Source organism: Martes martes (assembly GCF_963455335.1).
Source record: "Martes martes genome assembly, chromosome: 14".
Lineage (NCBI taxonomy): Eukaryota > Metazoa > Chordata > Mammalia > Carnivora > Mustelidae > Martes > Martes martes.
In genome coordinates, this window is record NC_137902.1 from 17,474,532 (window position 1) to 17,489,888 (window position 15,357).

Sequence of the window (15,357 nt, forward strand, 5' to 3'; positions counted from 1 at the left end):
TTAAGACAAATGTAGAATTTAGACAAAGTATTCCATCTCTTTTCAGATGTATACTTTTAAACCTCAGGAACTGTTTTCAGTAGATGTCATGCCTTTTAACTTGAAAAAAGATAAGCGCAAATAAGCTCCCAATTGTCTCCCCAATATGTAAACCACATCTCGGGCTGCTGTCTCTGCTACTGCTTTGAAGTTTTCCTGAAATGTCATGTGTTGTGAAGACTGCTGTGCATAAGCAAGACAATTTGCTCACTCTCAGAATTCTTACCGGTTTCCACTGCTATTTGGTATCCAGCCTCTAGTCTCCGAGATGACCTTTCCAGCCTCTCTGTGTTATCGAGCAGATGTGCCCTCTGAAAAAGAAAAAGGGAAAAAAATCAGACGGCCGTCTACAATGTTCTTTTTTTGCCTTAAAAAAAAAATTAGTGCCTTTATATGCCCTAACATTTCTCGGGGTGGGGGGGGGAGTCACCACGCATTATAGATAATTTTTAGCAAATCTCCTACAGGCAGATTTCCAATCAATCAATTGTGTATGGATCATCCACTTGTTTTGTTTCAAAAAGGCAGACTCATACTGTATATGGCCATATGAATCTTATTCCCAGACACTGAGAAATGTATGAAGACGGGAGCCAACTGGCTCTTTCCTGCTTCGGCAGACTCGATATAGGAGACACCTGCACAGATCTGTGATGCCTATTTTGTACTGATATTTTATAAAATGCCATCATTTAAAAAAATCACTTTTCCTTTGATTCCTGCAGATCGGAATTTTTAAACAGGAATTTTATTTTCAAGTGAAGGTTCCCCAATTTTGGCTGTGTGGCAAGATGCCATATAGAACAACATTCACTGCTAGAACAGAATATTAAACAGTAGATCTAGTTTTAAGACAACTCGGGGCAATCACCAAGGAACAAGAGAAACACATTTCTTCATGCACGTAGGTACGCAAAATCGGGGGTTTGTTCCCAAATACAGGACACTAGATTGAAGGTGGATTTTTGACACCTACTGTTTAAGACTGAACTAAAATGATGATAACTATATGCACTCTTTTATGTTATATTTGATGGGGAAATGAGAGGATTTTCCCCAAATTCTCAACTTCCCAACTTTCTTTTCTACACTGAGAATGGTTTTTTTGTTTTGTTTTTTACCCATAATGATCAGTCACTAGATCTATTCAGGTTGACCAACATATGTACAAACTAATCATGGCTGTGATGGAGTAAGAATATATGCATGGATGTGTGTGTGTGTGTGTGTGTGTGTGTGTGTGTATACAGATGTACATATGTCTGGGTACTCAGAAGTATATGAATACGTGTGTCTGTATATTTCAGTCTGTGTGCATGCACACACGTATTTGTATAAATTAATACTCCCCCCCACCCATCAGTTTTGGTATCTGGTCAAATGAAAAGGAAAAATGCAACCACAACTCCTAAACTTTGTGTTGTTGACAGATGTCATTTAAAATCGAAGAAATGCTTTCTAATAATAATAAAAAAGGAGGTGCCACACATATTATCTGAGTGGCTGTCGAGCGAAACGATCTACCTTGCTCTAATGAGCCCCCACGGATCGTGGAGATGCAAGCTGTATTGACATGCACACTTAAGCTAATACACCTAGACCAGTGCCTCCAAGCTCTAGCAGCCAGGGATGCTGACAGAATATCTCGCTTCCATCTTCAAAGAAAGGAAGTGATTAGTATGTTATCATTACCATTCAAAACGTGATTTCCTTATTCCCTCCCGGCATAGGTGACACATCTGAGATGCGGCCAGACGTTGGAGGCAGCTAAAGCCACATCAAAGCTTTCCTTGAAAATTTTTTTTGGGGGGAAGGGCCTGGGGGGGGCGGGGGGTGGGGGGAAGAATCATTAAAACAATGCATTTAGAACAGAGAGATAGGACCTGATGTGAAGGTCAGGAAAGCTGCAACAACAGTCTATAATAATTAATAGAGTTGTCTAATATACAGTGGAGAAATTAAGAGAAAAGCTGCCCCTCCCTCTGCAAGAAAAAAAAAACTAAATAAATAAAAGGGAGGAAGGAAGGAATGCTTATATCATGAAAACGCTAACTCACTGAAGGCTGTAATTGAGAAAAAGAAAAGCAAGGGGAGCTCTCTGTGTTTGGTATATATGACTATTTTTAAAATAAAATTAAACACTCTACTCAGCTTATCAAATATAGCTTTCTTCCTCCTAATTTTCCCTACATGCAGTTTTTGGGAGTAAGGATTATTCTTCTCTTCCCCGAATATTGTTTTCTACCTTAACAAAGGGCTTGATTTCAAACTGGTAATTCTCTGAAAAGATACCAAATTTGTGAAATCAAGAGTAAATCTGAATTTTAATTCAGAATAACAGAACAAAAATTTTTGGTTCACTTTCATATTGGATGAAATCCCCAAATTGAAAGAAAACACTAAGCAACTATAGATTAAAAAAAAAAAAAAAATCAAAGACCAATACTGGAAATGGGCAGTCTAATTACATGATAATAGATAACATAAGAAACAAAGCATTTAAATCTAGAATGATTCTTGGAATTCCATGAAAGACAGCCAGAACAGACGATTAAGTGTATGGCTCTAACAGGGAGCAAAATTTCTAAAAGAACTTTACCCAAAAAAATGCATATTCCTAACTAATGGAAGTAACTCGTCTTCAGGACAGTTCAATTTTATCAGAGTAAATCTGCACACAAGAGGACTGACTCCCAGTTTACCAGCAGCTTTCCAGCAGGACCTCACTTTGTATTTTGGAACCTCTTCACTTAAGTCAAGCTAAAATCAAGTTCTTGAAACAGCTGCGCTATTTACATTGTTCCCTTAGTTGTGCATTGCCCTGGTCTCTGAAAATGAAAGGAAATACACTACAGTAGCAGCTGATGCTTTCAACTTGCCCCCACACTCCATCCCAAACTCATTCTCTCACCCTCTCCTCAGCCCTTTCAAAGCAGGTAAGTGAAGCTGCGCAGGAGTTTCAGACAGAGCTCCGCTTGCGTGAGGAGCTGTGCAATGTGGACAGCTGCAAAGACAGGATTCAGATGCAGGGCTCAGCACAGCCAACACCAACCAGTTCAGCTCCCTGCACACACCAGCCTGCCTCCAAGCATGCCCGCTTCCCAGAACTGAGCCGAGAAAGACCATCCCAAGGAAGGGATGGGGCATACTTTGTATCCAAACACAACCAAACATCCTATTTTGAATCAGATGAATGCTTGTGTTCTTAGGAGAGGTCCAAGGAGGAAATCTGGGGTACACTCACTGTTTGATTACTATTAGAATCCTGGCTGAGAAACAATCTCTTTCGAGCAAACCAGATACCAAGGCACTGTCATCATCGTAATCTATTTTTACAAATATCAATGCTACATCTGTATCAAAGACTTAAAAGAATATTCCAGAGTATATTATTCTATTAGTTGAATGATCTAATTCTTCCAAGTATAATTCCACTCCAGGTTATAGTTTTGGAAACATGCAGTTCAGAGCCATTATTGATGAAACTGTTGCTATAGGCACAACAAAAGAATTAAGCCAAAAATCACGATAAAACATATTTTAAAAGAAATATAGACGTGATGTTTTCAGCTCTTAGAATTAAGATTTCTAAGTCCACACTATTCAGCTTAACAAAATAAATCTGTCAAAAATGCTGACTGTAATAAGGCCTATATTTTTAAAAATTATATTCACTAAATTAAGAAGAGCTTTGTGTAGTTTCTTCACACACGGGTTTTTGAGTCTATTGTTTTTTCTGTTAAGATGTGAAAATTCAGATTCTTCACCTAAGCATGAGCATATGCAAATATACAGAAGCAGATATTCTGTCTTGCAGGAAAATAATGTTGAATATCACTCACCTCAGGAATAATTTCATGTATCAAAACTGCAATTGATGATACTCATTTAGCATATCTATCTGCTTCCATAAAAAAACAGGAGAAGATTGAAGGGTAAGGGTTTCCTATATGTTCACCCTTTATGTTATAGATCATTACTATTTTTACTGTAAGAGGACATCACTAGATCATCTTAAATCAAAAGAGTTGGTGAAAACCACTGTCTACAAGCCTCTCATGTAGCATTCACATCACCAATAGAATGATGACATACCAATAAAAAAATTCTAGGAAAAAAAATCAATGCAATTAATCTAAACTCAAAAATAATTCATGGTACTCCTTATAAGCAATTAGAGAGCTTTCAAATTGCAACATGGGCCATTCTTTTATGCCCTAATATAAAAATAACAAAACTCAACTTCCCTAAGTAAAACATATACCTGTTTTTTCTCTGAAAAAGAATACCAAAACATATTTGTTAAGTGTGGCTTAATTAAACAAAACAAAAACAAGACCAGAATCATTCAGCATGTCTCACTGGTACAGGGATGCAATGATAAACATTGCTGTAAATATTTGCTGGGCCACAAAAAAGTCCAGAGCTGCATTAGAAAACAGGCCAGCAACTCAGAAAAATGAGAACTCACTTGGGTGCTATTTTCTACAAAAAGAAAAGTGTTTTAACAATGAGGAGAGCTTTGGCTATTCTTAAGTATCTGTGTACACAAACTAGTAGAGTATTTATAACAAATGTGTGTTTCCCTAAAAACATGCTATCTTGTGTTGAACTTAAGAATTTTGGGTGAGGGAAAAGAGTATTTAAAAAGAATTTTCAGTAAATTGGAATGTCAGAAAAAACCCATTTTTAATCACACTGACTTCTTTGAAAAACTAATACAAATAAAACAAATCTGAGATTAGTCTGTATAACACTTGGATGAAGTTTAAAGATATTCCCTTTTTTCCCCCCTTTTTTGGCCTTTAAAATATGAATTTTATCCGGATGCCAACCAACAATGATCACTGTGATAAGCATGATTAGGGTTTACTTGTTTTTTTTTAAAAGATAGTCAGCAGAGAACATTTCTAGCCATATAATCAATACTTTTGCTATGTGTAAATTTTCCTGGAAAAAAATGAACCCAAAGATCTTACTTCAGATTTAGAAACTCAATTTTATAGGAAAAAGTAGAATTAAAAAAAAAAACCAAGCTAGGAAATACTCACCTCTTCACGTAATTTTATCAACTGCAACATGAATGCACAAAAAAAAAGATAAAAAGGAAAGAAATGGCAGGAAAGAAAGATCAGTTGTGTGACAGGATACAGAATTAACATTGACAATTTATCTGTTTACATGTTTAGCATTTAAAAATCACAGACAAACACATTAAAAGAACCTAAACATAGACTACATGCAGAGTTTTTTGAACGAATAAAGATCACTTTCTCACACTGTCACATTAAACAAAGAGAATAGTGTGAAATTCTCTTTTAAAGTACATCTAAGACACCATCATGAAATAAAGGGGAACAGCTTCATAGAAGTCTATATTATAAAGAAAGAAAACAAGTTTACTGTTCCTCTCTTCTAAGAATGTACCACTGAAGAGGTTTTGTATATACAAGTTTTCAGGATGTTTCTCTATTTTAAATCTTGACAACTGATTTCGGATTTTACCTGCAAATGAAAATGATTAATAGCTCATGCTTTTGTCCCAATAAATATTTTAAAAAATAATTATGTTAATTAATATCATACATGGGCCCACTCTAGTAACAGGATTATATTTGGAGGTAACATTATTTTAAAAAGGCATGCCAGGAGAGATAATATTTAGGACATAGTATCAAAATATTTCACTGTCCTTAGAAATACTGTGTGTATCAGAGTTAATTTCTAGGATTTGTTTTGCTTAAGAGGCTCCTGCAATCACATGGTGGGTTTTTTTTGTTTTTAATTTTTGAAGTTTCTTCATTTTTAAATTTTCTTCATCTTGTAAACCGGGCCATCTCAAAGCCATGAGCTATGAGCTCTCTTATTTCATTTGTACTGAGGTCTGTTCTCACTGAATGCAAACCAAAACAACACTCTTGACTTGTTGGTAAATTCCCTGCGATAATGTTTTAATTCTCCTCTGTAGAACATGCATTTATTTGCCTTAAATATAACAGATAAAACAAGTTATTTAACTCTTCAGAAACTAGAAAATGGATAGAACCATATATCTGGCTCATTCTCTGTGTGTGTGTGTGTGTGTGTGTGCGTGCGCGTGTGTGAGCACACACGCTGGGTTTGTGTCTATGTTTCACAGTATCCTAAATCAAATATCATTGTGTAGTTGAGATGACTGCCATAGTTTCTGCAATGAATAGAAACTGAAACCTATGTTGGGAAAGACTATAAACCACGTTCGAGGTCTGAAATTTGCATCCTCAGCAATTCGGGGCTACAACTGATAATTTTTAAACATCCAAATATCTGTAACATCTGTTATAACACTTGACATATACAAGCCAATAAATTAAACTATTGCTTTGGGAGAAAACGTGCCATGAATTGCTCACTACAAGTCTCTCTTAAAGTATCATGTTTATTATAGCCCGGCTTTCTCAGTGCTTAATGCTGGTTTTGTCTCTGGTTCAAGGAAGGCAGTATGCATTCCAGCTTACTGTTATTTTATTTGTTATATGAAAAGTATTTCAAGTACAAAAGAATGAGAACTCAAAATTGTTGTGGATCTTCTACAGAAAGGGTACAGAATCTATTCCATAATGTCTCACAATGCGTTTAGTGAAAACGAAACTTTTAATATCGCCCTCTGAAAATACACAGGAAGTCGAAATTATTTTAATTAATATCCTCTCAGCAACCATCCTGTGCCTGTGAGTTTCATCCCGTTTCACGTGAAAGGTTACCGTTCTTTCCAAAAGAAGTAAAATTTTAAACTAGAACACCTGGCTTATCACATACAGGAATCTATCTCTTCGCTCTCCGAACATCACGGGAGAAAAAGGCAAACATTAATTCCCAGAAAGAGGCGATCTGGGAAATTGATCGCACAGCTATCTTTTCTTTCTGGGGGCACCATTCTTCAGTTGACTATGATACTTAAAGGGCCAAAGTTTAAAACTACTCTTCAGCAATGGAGACCATTTGGGGCATGCCACCCTGCCATAATCAATGAGTGTTTAAAAATGCTACCCATTTGTTTTTTCAATAGGTTCCAAACAAAAAACGTTCTATCTCGTTTGTGCCGCATGGCTGCATTCAAACCCTACGCGGGATTTGCAGCTAAGCTAGGTAATGGGAGGGGTTTTAATCTTCACCCCCCCCCCACCCCGTTAGGCTGGGAGTTTTCATTCAAGTAAACAAAAGATGGTCTATTTTTGAAAATTAACAATGCTTAGAAGAGACTGAAAGTCGTGATTTCGTATTTTATTGAGTTACTAGCTCCATCGCAGGGGACTTGAAAATGTGCCATGCCACCATGTTGAGTTATGATAATCAACATCTTTTTTGAAACAAAGATTTTTTTTTCCCCCAATGCAGAATTTGATACAAGAGGTAATCTGTTCCTTTGTGGGCTGAAAAAATCTGGTTTACGCTGGTTTGAACCAGTGGAATCTCTTGTGGTTAAGCCTTCTGCTGTGGCTAGAATCAAAACTGCGCTGCGGCGCCCGTGAGGGTTCCTGCGCGCGCGCCTGTGTGTGTGCGGTGCGGCACGTGACCCCCAGAACCACCGATTTTTTTTTTTTTTAAAGCTGATAACGCCACTGCCGTCTCTGTCCGCATACAGATAACGAATAAATGCTGAACTCTATTAAACGCCCTTTACACATTATCGTGGGTCGAACACACAATTTTCTGAACTTAGGATGACAGTCTATTTATTTTGCTATAAACCCTCAGCACGTAACGAACAGATTTGTGCCTGGTAATGATCTGCTCTGCCAGGGCTATATGAAATGATACCGACCTTCTTTAGATCTTGGGGAATTAAATTGACCGACTTCACCCCCTGGTCTGTAGCTGAAGTTTGACACACTTTATGCACAGCAAGCTCAAATCGGAACTTAAGAGAACGTCGCGTTAAAAAAATTAAGCAATCATATCTTCTAAATATTGCTTGGCCACAAAAATTTCGGCACGTTTAGGAATATCCTACTCCTTAGACATGTATTTGAAACTTCTACTTAGGATTTACTAAAATTTCGTTTACTCACATTTATTCACCAATCAGTATAATTTTGCATATGGAAGCTGAGAGACCACTAGGGTTCAAAAGTAGAGTCTGGAACATTTTATGTGCCTCATCATCATACTTCACTATGAAGGGGATTAGGGGACTTACCTCTACACGGTTTTCTTTTCTTTTCTTTTTTTTTTTTTTTTTTCTTTCCTGAGAATGGTTTTCATGACACTAAATCAAGGTAACAAATATTAAAGTTTCCACTCTAAATACAGAACTACTACATTTCAAAAACTCAGCTCTCTTAAAGAATTAAAATCTTGCCATATGTAATGGAAAACTTGGTATTTTAAAATAATAGGATGATAAGGCCTCAGACAATAGTCCTTGGAAAGCTGATGACCCAACAATACTCAAATGTGCAAAGTAGGTAATTTTGTCCTTTCTTTGTAAATGAGGGATGAGCCATATTTGAGTGCGTGAAATGGATATGAATCAGAAGTGAATTTATACAAAGCAATTAATTTGGAATTAAATGAAATTGTGTACTGTATGAGGGACATTAAAGATGTACTTGAAAAATTCTTAATTGCTGAAATCTTGACATTTCTAATCATGTCAGAAATGTTTATATAAGAGTAAATTAATATACTTTACAGTTAATTGGCAGATTATGTGTCTAACAGGTCTTAGATGCCTAAAAAAATGCATTATAAATGGCCAGATTGAGAAATAGTATCTATGGCATTCACATTTGTCTGAATCTCTACAAAGAAGCCACTATAGGGAGAATGTGTATGTTGCATCGAAAATAACGAGTCAGTAGTTATTTTACCTATTTTCAACCACTGCTGTAATTTTTTATTTTTTTTTCTTTTTCTGATCTATAATTTTAAAAAATTGAGATACATCCCAATTTCAATGAAACATACATTTTTCATTTTATCTCTAAGTTTTGTCTGTATATTAAAAGCTTATCTTAAATATTACATGGCTATGAAGTTCTGAAAGTCAGTTTATCAACAATTAACTTGAAGATAAACTTAGTTGTGGGCAGGAAATATTTTCTTATATAAATTACAGGTAATCCTACCCAGAAAAAGAACCCTATCTTCTCAGCCCCTGAGCTACAAAAATTAATAAAGAGCCAACTTAAAATCTTTTCTTCCTTTAAAGAGAGAGCTTCTGTTTTGATTTCATAGTCTGAATGAAATACTGATGCAGAATAGAGTTATTCTCAAGTGACCATTCCTGACTAAGGGATGTGTTTTAGTTTGAGGGATTTAAATTCCTGTATTATGATAAAAAGCCCCAAAACAAAATTTAATCATTTCATTATGGAATAGAAATTTTGTTATAGTTGGCAACAAAATAGCCAAGAAGTTAAATGTAGTCTCTTTGAACTTTCAAACCTAATTCAAATTTTGGACTGAAAAGTTCACATAACTAATAATCTAACAGTTACACTGTCTCATGACTATAATTTATCATATTCTATTTATTGAAGTGACAGCTCCTTACAACTAAACTTCAGGTTCTCCAAGCACATTCAGAATTTGTAAGTTTGATTTATACAAGTCCAGAGGAAATCTCAGCGTAATCACTTTAAAGTGACAGGAATATAATTTGAAAAATTCAGAAAATACGAACTCTATTTCTGTGGAATATTTTTCTTTAGGCATAAAAAAAGTCATACTTATATGTACATGAGGCAAATGTTTTAGGCACATAAAATGTCCATTAAGAGAAGTGAACATGCTTAAAAAAAAAAAAAAAAAAAAAGGGATCCCTGTCAGAGTACTACAACATCTATTAGAATAAAGGAGTCTGAGTTAGACAGGAACACCCCTTCCTTTCTGTTTCCTCTATATTAAGCAGTAGTTTCAAATGAAGGAAAGATCTATAGCTTTCTAGAGAATTGACATGGGAACTATGCATTCACTTTTTTTGCAAAAAAGAGAATGCTCTTTTAAAAAAAGAGCTTTTTTTTTGCAGTAAAGATATGAAATAAAATTATGATTCATTCAGGAGATATGAACAATCTAAATCTCACTTAAAATAGGAAACAATTTTTTTTCTCTCATCCTCATATTATTTAATCTATTATGAGTAAAACCCTTCATCCCACCACCCTTTTATGTTTGATGTGCTCCTTAATTTTTTTCTCTTAGCCGTTCTCACATTTCAATCAGGGAAGCTGAAATCCCAAGTCAAATCTTAACGTGTTTACATGTCTAAACTCCAGCTGATAACATCCAAATAGTGGATGAGGTGAGATCTTTCCAAAAACAAATACAGTCAGCTCAGTGATTCTATTCCCCCCTCCTTTTTTTGGGTGGATGGATGGGGGCCTTAATCACATAAGCAACATTCCATTTACAATATTAACATTAGAGTAGATAGTAATATAGTTCCAGCATATGTAGAGGTGTAATATAATCTATTTGAAAAGGTAAATATAATTATGCAAGTTTTATAATGTGTATGAATATATTATGTTTTACTCTCTTATTAAAATTTTGGTTTGCTCAATGAATGATTTATGTTCATTTTTATTTAGGCAGAGTAGACACCTTTACAATATTTGCCAAAGGAATATTAATAAACACATTCAGGTCTCGCTTCTGAAGTTCCCATCATTTATTTTCTCTAAAAGTGTCAAAGAGAGTAAGTCACTAGGGTTGTTTGAGACACTTTAAAAGTCATCTCTACGCTGAGGTTCTCAAAACATTTTTTTTTCAAGTTATATACATTATCTACAAGAATTAATGAAGTCTGCAGTATTAATTCAGATAAAGAAGTGGGACATTAATTAGACTCATGACACTGCTGTGTGATCCAATGAAAACTGACAGCCAAGTTATAAGGCCATTTTAAGAAGAAATTGTATCTTATTTTTTGCCTCTGCAGATCTTAAACTGGAGAAAGACTTTTCCTATTATTATTATTATTATTTGACAGAGGCAGGACCTCTATCTGAGTCTCTAAGTTCCACACTGGTGCTCACAATTTGCATTTTGGTGAATGTATTTTAAGAAGCTCCACAATAGGAGACTGAGCTGCCCTGTTGAATTTTGAAAGCTTACTTTCATTTGTTTTGCTGCAAGTGTTGATTTAATTATACTGCATTATTATCAAAGCTGCATTATGTACTTTTTTATTCCTTTTACATGTGTTTGAGGTGAAGACCTTGGCTTTGTCTGCAAACAGTGTGTTTCAAGTTATTCCTTAAGTACTAAATAATAAAGAAAAGAGAAGAAAAGATTTTTTTAAAAGATAGCAGACAGTGATCACAAGGTAAAGGGTTAAATGTAAGATCTCCAAGAAACATTTTGAAGTTGATTAAGACTCCAGCTTTGCATTAAACAGTATCGCTTCCACATGAGTTGCTGCTAATACTGTTAAGGAGCAGCTTGAGAGCCCAGTGTGCCGGTGACCTCCTTCACCCTCCAGCCACCCACCGGGCCTTCCTGATTAGCATTCTACCTGGTTCTCTGAGGAATTCCCATCATCCCCTAGGAGCTCATTCCGTACTTCGTCACTGTAGGCAATCCGTGACCTTTTCTATAAAACAAAACAAAAAGGGAGAGAGCGAGATGAACGTTAGAAAGTAAAGGCTTCGGAGCATTACTGGTATCAAGGCTGATCATCTCAAACCTCGAGAGCCCCCTAATGGAAACCTATTTGCTAAGATCTGCAAACCAAAGTTGTGTAAAGTTCTTGAACTTGAGAAGTTTAATGTAAATTAGAAGTTTTTCACATGCCAGTAATGAAAGAAAAATTCTGCATTGTGTAAGTACGTCATTAATATTCACAAGTGGATCAGAACTGGGATGTTATTCCATACGTAGTCATTCAAATAAGACTACTACACTGAAGGAAATATACCGATATAAGCCGTCTACCGGCAAAACTCACCAGATTGTAATTAAAACAAGTGTATATGGGGGTCTTTAAAACTGTGGCAGGAAGTGAACTTTATAATATAGGTCTTTTAAAATCTCTAATTCTAGGATACTATTATGACTCCAACTGTACACTGGAATGCCTCGACAATAGTTCATCTGTATTTCCTGAATTGTTGTGATGTTACTAGCCAGAAAGAGATGGAACTTAAAAGTCCATCCCATTTCCAAACAATAACTTAAATGATCCCAAGCCCTCCTCAAATAATGGCCCAAGGAAAAGTAATATGTGTGTGTGTGTGTGTGTGTGTGTGTGAGAGAGAGAGAGAGAGAGAGAACAAATTAAATTTCCCAGTCCCAATAAGTAAAGGCAAGTGGGCTGAGTCAACCGTTCTCAGTCTTGGTAAATAAAGACAAGTGGGCTATGAGTCAACATTTCACTCAATGAAATTTTGTTTTATAAGAAATCAAGCTTGACCTGTAAAGTCAGAGGGACATGTGTCTATACCCAATTTATGAATTATCTAAATGCACACACATCTGGAAAAGCTAAAAGGCTCTGAAAGTTAGTTGGGAAGCTGGAGTGCCATCCTCAGATCCTCCTTCAGCATCACACTTTCAGATCCAAATGCAGATTTACAGGTTATTTTGCTGCCTTTTCTGCTTCTGAACTAAGCAAAAAAGAATCAATTTAAAAATGGCAGCTGGGAAATAGTAATCTTTTCTCATTTGCATGCTACAGTTTAGGCTTTAAAATTTCATACTTATTCAACTATGATCTGAAAAATTATTATAGTTTACAAAGGACTATTCATAATCCTTGAGCAGAAGTCAACAAGATTTTTAATCAGATTTTTATACTAGTAAGTTATACTGCTTTGCAACATACAGATCATGATATGTTAAATGTGAAATCATATTAGAATTTAAAAGGACCTTTAACAAGAAAACCCAATAGATTTTGAATCATGTTAAAGTTGCAGCCTTTCTCAATTGGGGTTCCTTATCTGAACCACAAAATGGAAAATTATTTTAATGACCATTTTCTCAATCTATCAAGGATGGTACATAAGATAGAATTTAGTTCATCACATCGAATAGAAGCCTAAGGGCACTAGGACTCAACTCTCTGGCAGAACCTAGCTGAAAAGGCTGACTGGAGTGTAAATAGAAATAAACAAAACTAGACATCCCTTTATTTTATTTTATTTTTTCAGAAAAACAAATCATTCTCATGGAATTTCTAAAGACCACCTTGGTTAAAATGAAACCGGAACCTGTACTCATTCTACCACACAAAATTTCCTCCCCATTTTACTACCCTCTGAATACACTCAGGAAAAAGATGCAAAAACTGCAGGATGTTTCAGTAGAAACATGATGGCATCCCTTCTCCACCCTGAGTCTCTACCCCAAGCCCCCTTCTCTGTTGCAAGTTTATCTCCTGTACCTTAGCAAATGCGGTAAGTCTGTAAATAGATAAATAAAACCAACAATGTTGCAGAAGACAAAGTTGCAAAGTTAAGTCATTAGCCTCAGGTCATTAATGACATCTGTATCAGATGTCTTCACAAATCAGGAGTGAACCAACTCATTCAGTTGTGAACATGCCAGACTTCTTACCACCACAGACAGCATGTATTAAGCCTGCTTCTTGTATTGTATTTGCTGAAGCTACTATTAATTATTCCTATAGACTTCATACAGAATTACTACACTGCAAGGTCAGTATACCTCACGGCCTTACAACACTATTTAGATCAAGCCAAACCTTTCTTTTACCCGTTTGGAGATCCCCACTACAGTAGTTTCAAACTAGCTAAGCCAAAGTATTTTACAGCATTAAAGGAAATGAGAACCTTTAAACAGGCTGCGGTATCAGAGCTGCCTTTTTAATTATTCATTTCATCACTATGGGGGACTAAAACATTCCACAGTATGCAAGAATATCATATGGAGATTGTTTTTGTTTTTCCCCCTTTCACCAAAATACCAACAAATTGGCATAGATTGTTCAATTACATTATATTCTTATTCTGATTTACTAAACTTCAAAAGAAGAAGAAAATTACAAACACGTATCCCTAAATATCTAATCTTGTTTTGGTGAGAATCCATTGCTTTTGAAAACCAGCAATTAAGAGTGTACATGCTTAGCAACAGAAGAGAACTAAGGATTTATCCATCGTTGAAGGGTGCTCCCTATAAATGTCAGTCTTTACTATTGGGATGGTAAAAACTGGTCACTTGAATGGCTTTCTGGATGTAATTAAGCAAAGGATATATTGAGTTTATAAAATGTTCTCTGATTAAACTTGTCTTAAAGAATAAAAAAAAAAAACCCTCATTTCAAATATCAGAGATAGTTCCTCTTGAAAATGACACAACTGATGCAGAAAATTGAACTCTTTACACTGGAGTATCATTTTACAATTAAAAAAAAATAGAGACTTTGTTTTATTAAGAGTCATATTTAAATGCCTGACATTGGTATTTTCTCCTAATTTTTTTGTGGTTTGAAATTTTAAGTAAGCTGATTGTAATCAGCTATAATTTAGCCTGTAGGATCATCACTAAACTGACTGAATACCAAAAAAGGCAAATTCCTTTGAATGACAAACTGCTTATTTTATTGATAATTTCCCTCCAAAACATCAATAAATAATTTTACCTTTTGTGGAATTTTTAATAACCTCACTCTCCATTACTAAGTGCTCTGTATATTTTAATTCAGATGACTCAAAGTTAATGAAGCTGAAACATCAACTGCATCTTGATAAACTAACTAAAATATTTTTACTTTATTATCAACTGTATAAAATCTGTACTTTAGCCAAATGCAAGCATGAGAATTTGAGCTGGAAATGTCACACACTCAGCTACAGTTTGAAGGAACCCAATTCATAATGCATTTTATAAATAGTTAATGACTTCTATACATAAGCTAACCAGGCAAATCAAGAAATTGTCAACATTTTTAGTCTTAGTTGTCAGTTACCACTGTCTACTGGTGCTTTCTATGTGGCTTCTGGAGAAGACAGAAGCTCTATGCAGTTTGTAATCTATTGCAATTTCAGGTCTGTACCATAAGGGTGGAAAGATTCAACTGAAAATATTTGCCACACACACACACATGCATACACACACACACACACACACAGTTAAATACAAGAGCATTTCTCACTTTTAGTTGTGTGTTTGTGTAAAGCTTATTCCCTCTAACTTATTCTAAACTTAGGTGGACTAGACACAGTTGGGCAGAAACATCTGTAGACCATATATGAACTATAGAAAGAGTATGGCAAATTAACAAGTGACTGTTATCCCTAAAAAGTTAGACACACAAAGTAGTGAGTCCTTCGTTGTAAAAGTGAGGATTTCGGATTCCAAGCAGTT

The 15,357-nt window shown here is 35.4% G+C and overlaps 1 protein-coding gene across 9 annotated transcripts in view; it reads right to left on the reverse strand.

Annotated features, from left to right (window-relative positions):
* The window catches only part of VTI1A (vesicle transport through interaction with t-SNAREs 1A), a 344,311-nt gene that overhangs the window by 252,415 nt on the left and 76,539 nt on the right, over positions 1-15,357 (reverse strand). For 3 of the 9 annotated variants that reach the window (XM_080823712.1, XM_080823713.1, XM_080823718.1), the window contains exons 4-7: positions 11,543-11,620; positions 8,219-8,287; positions 5,091-5,111; positions 266-350 (exon numbers count right to left, since the gene is read on the reverse strand). In XM_080823712.1, coding sequence (XP_080679838.1) covers positions 266-350; positions 5,091-5,111; positions 8,219-8,287; positions 11,543-11,620 — 253 coding nt within the window. The remainder of the gene's footprint in view (positions 1-265; positions 351-5,090; positions 5,112-8,218; positions 8,288-11,542; positions 11,621-15,357) is intronic. The other 6 variants (XM_080823717.1, XM_080823716.1, XM_080823720.1 and 3 more) reach the window with 3 other exon arrangements.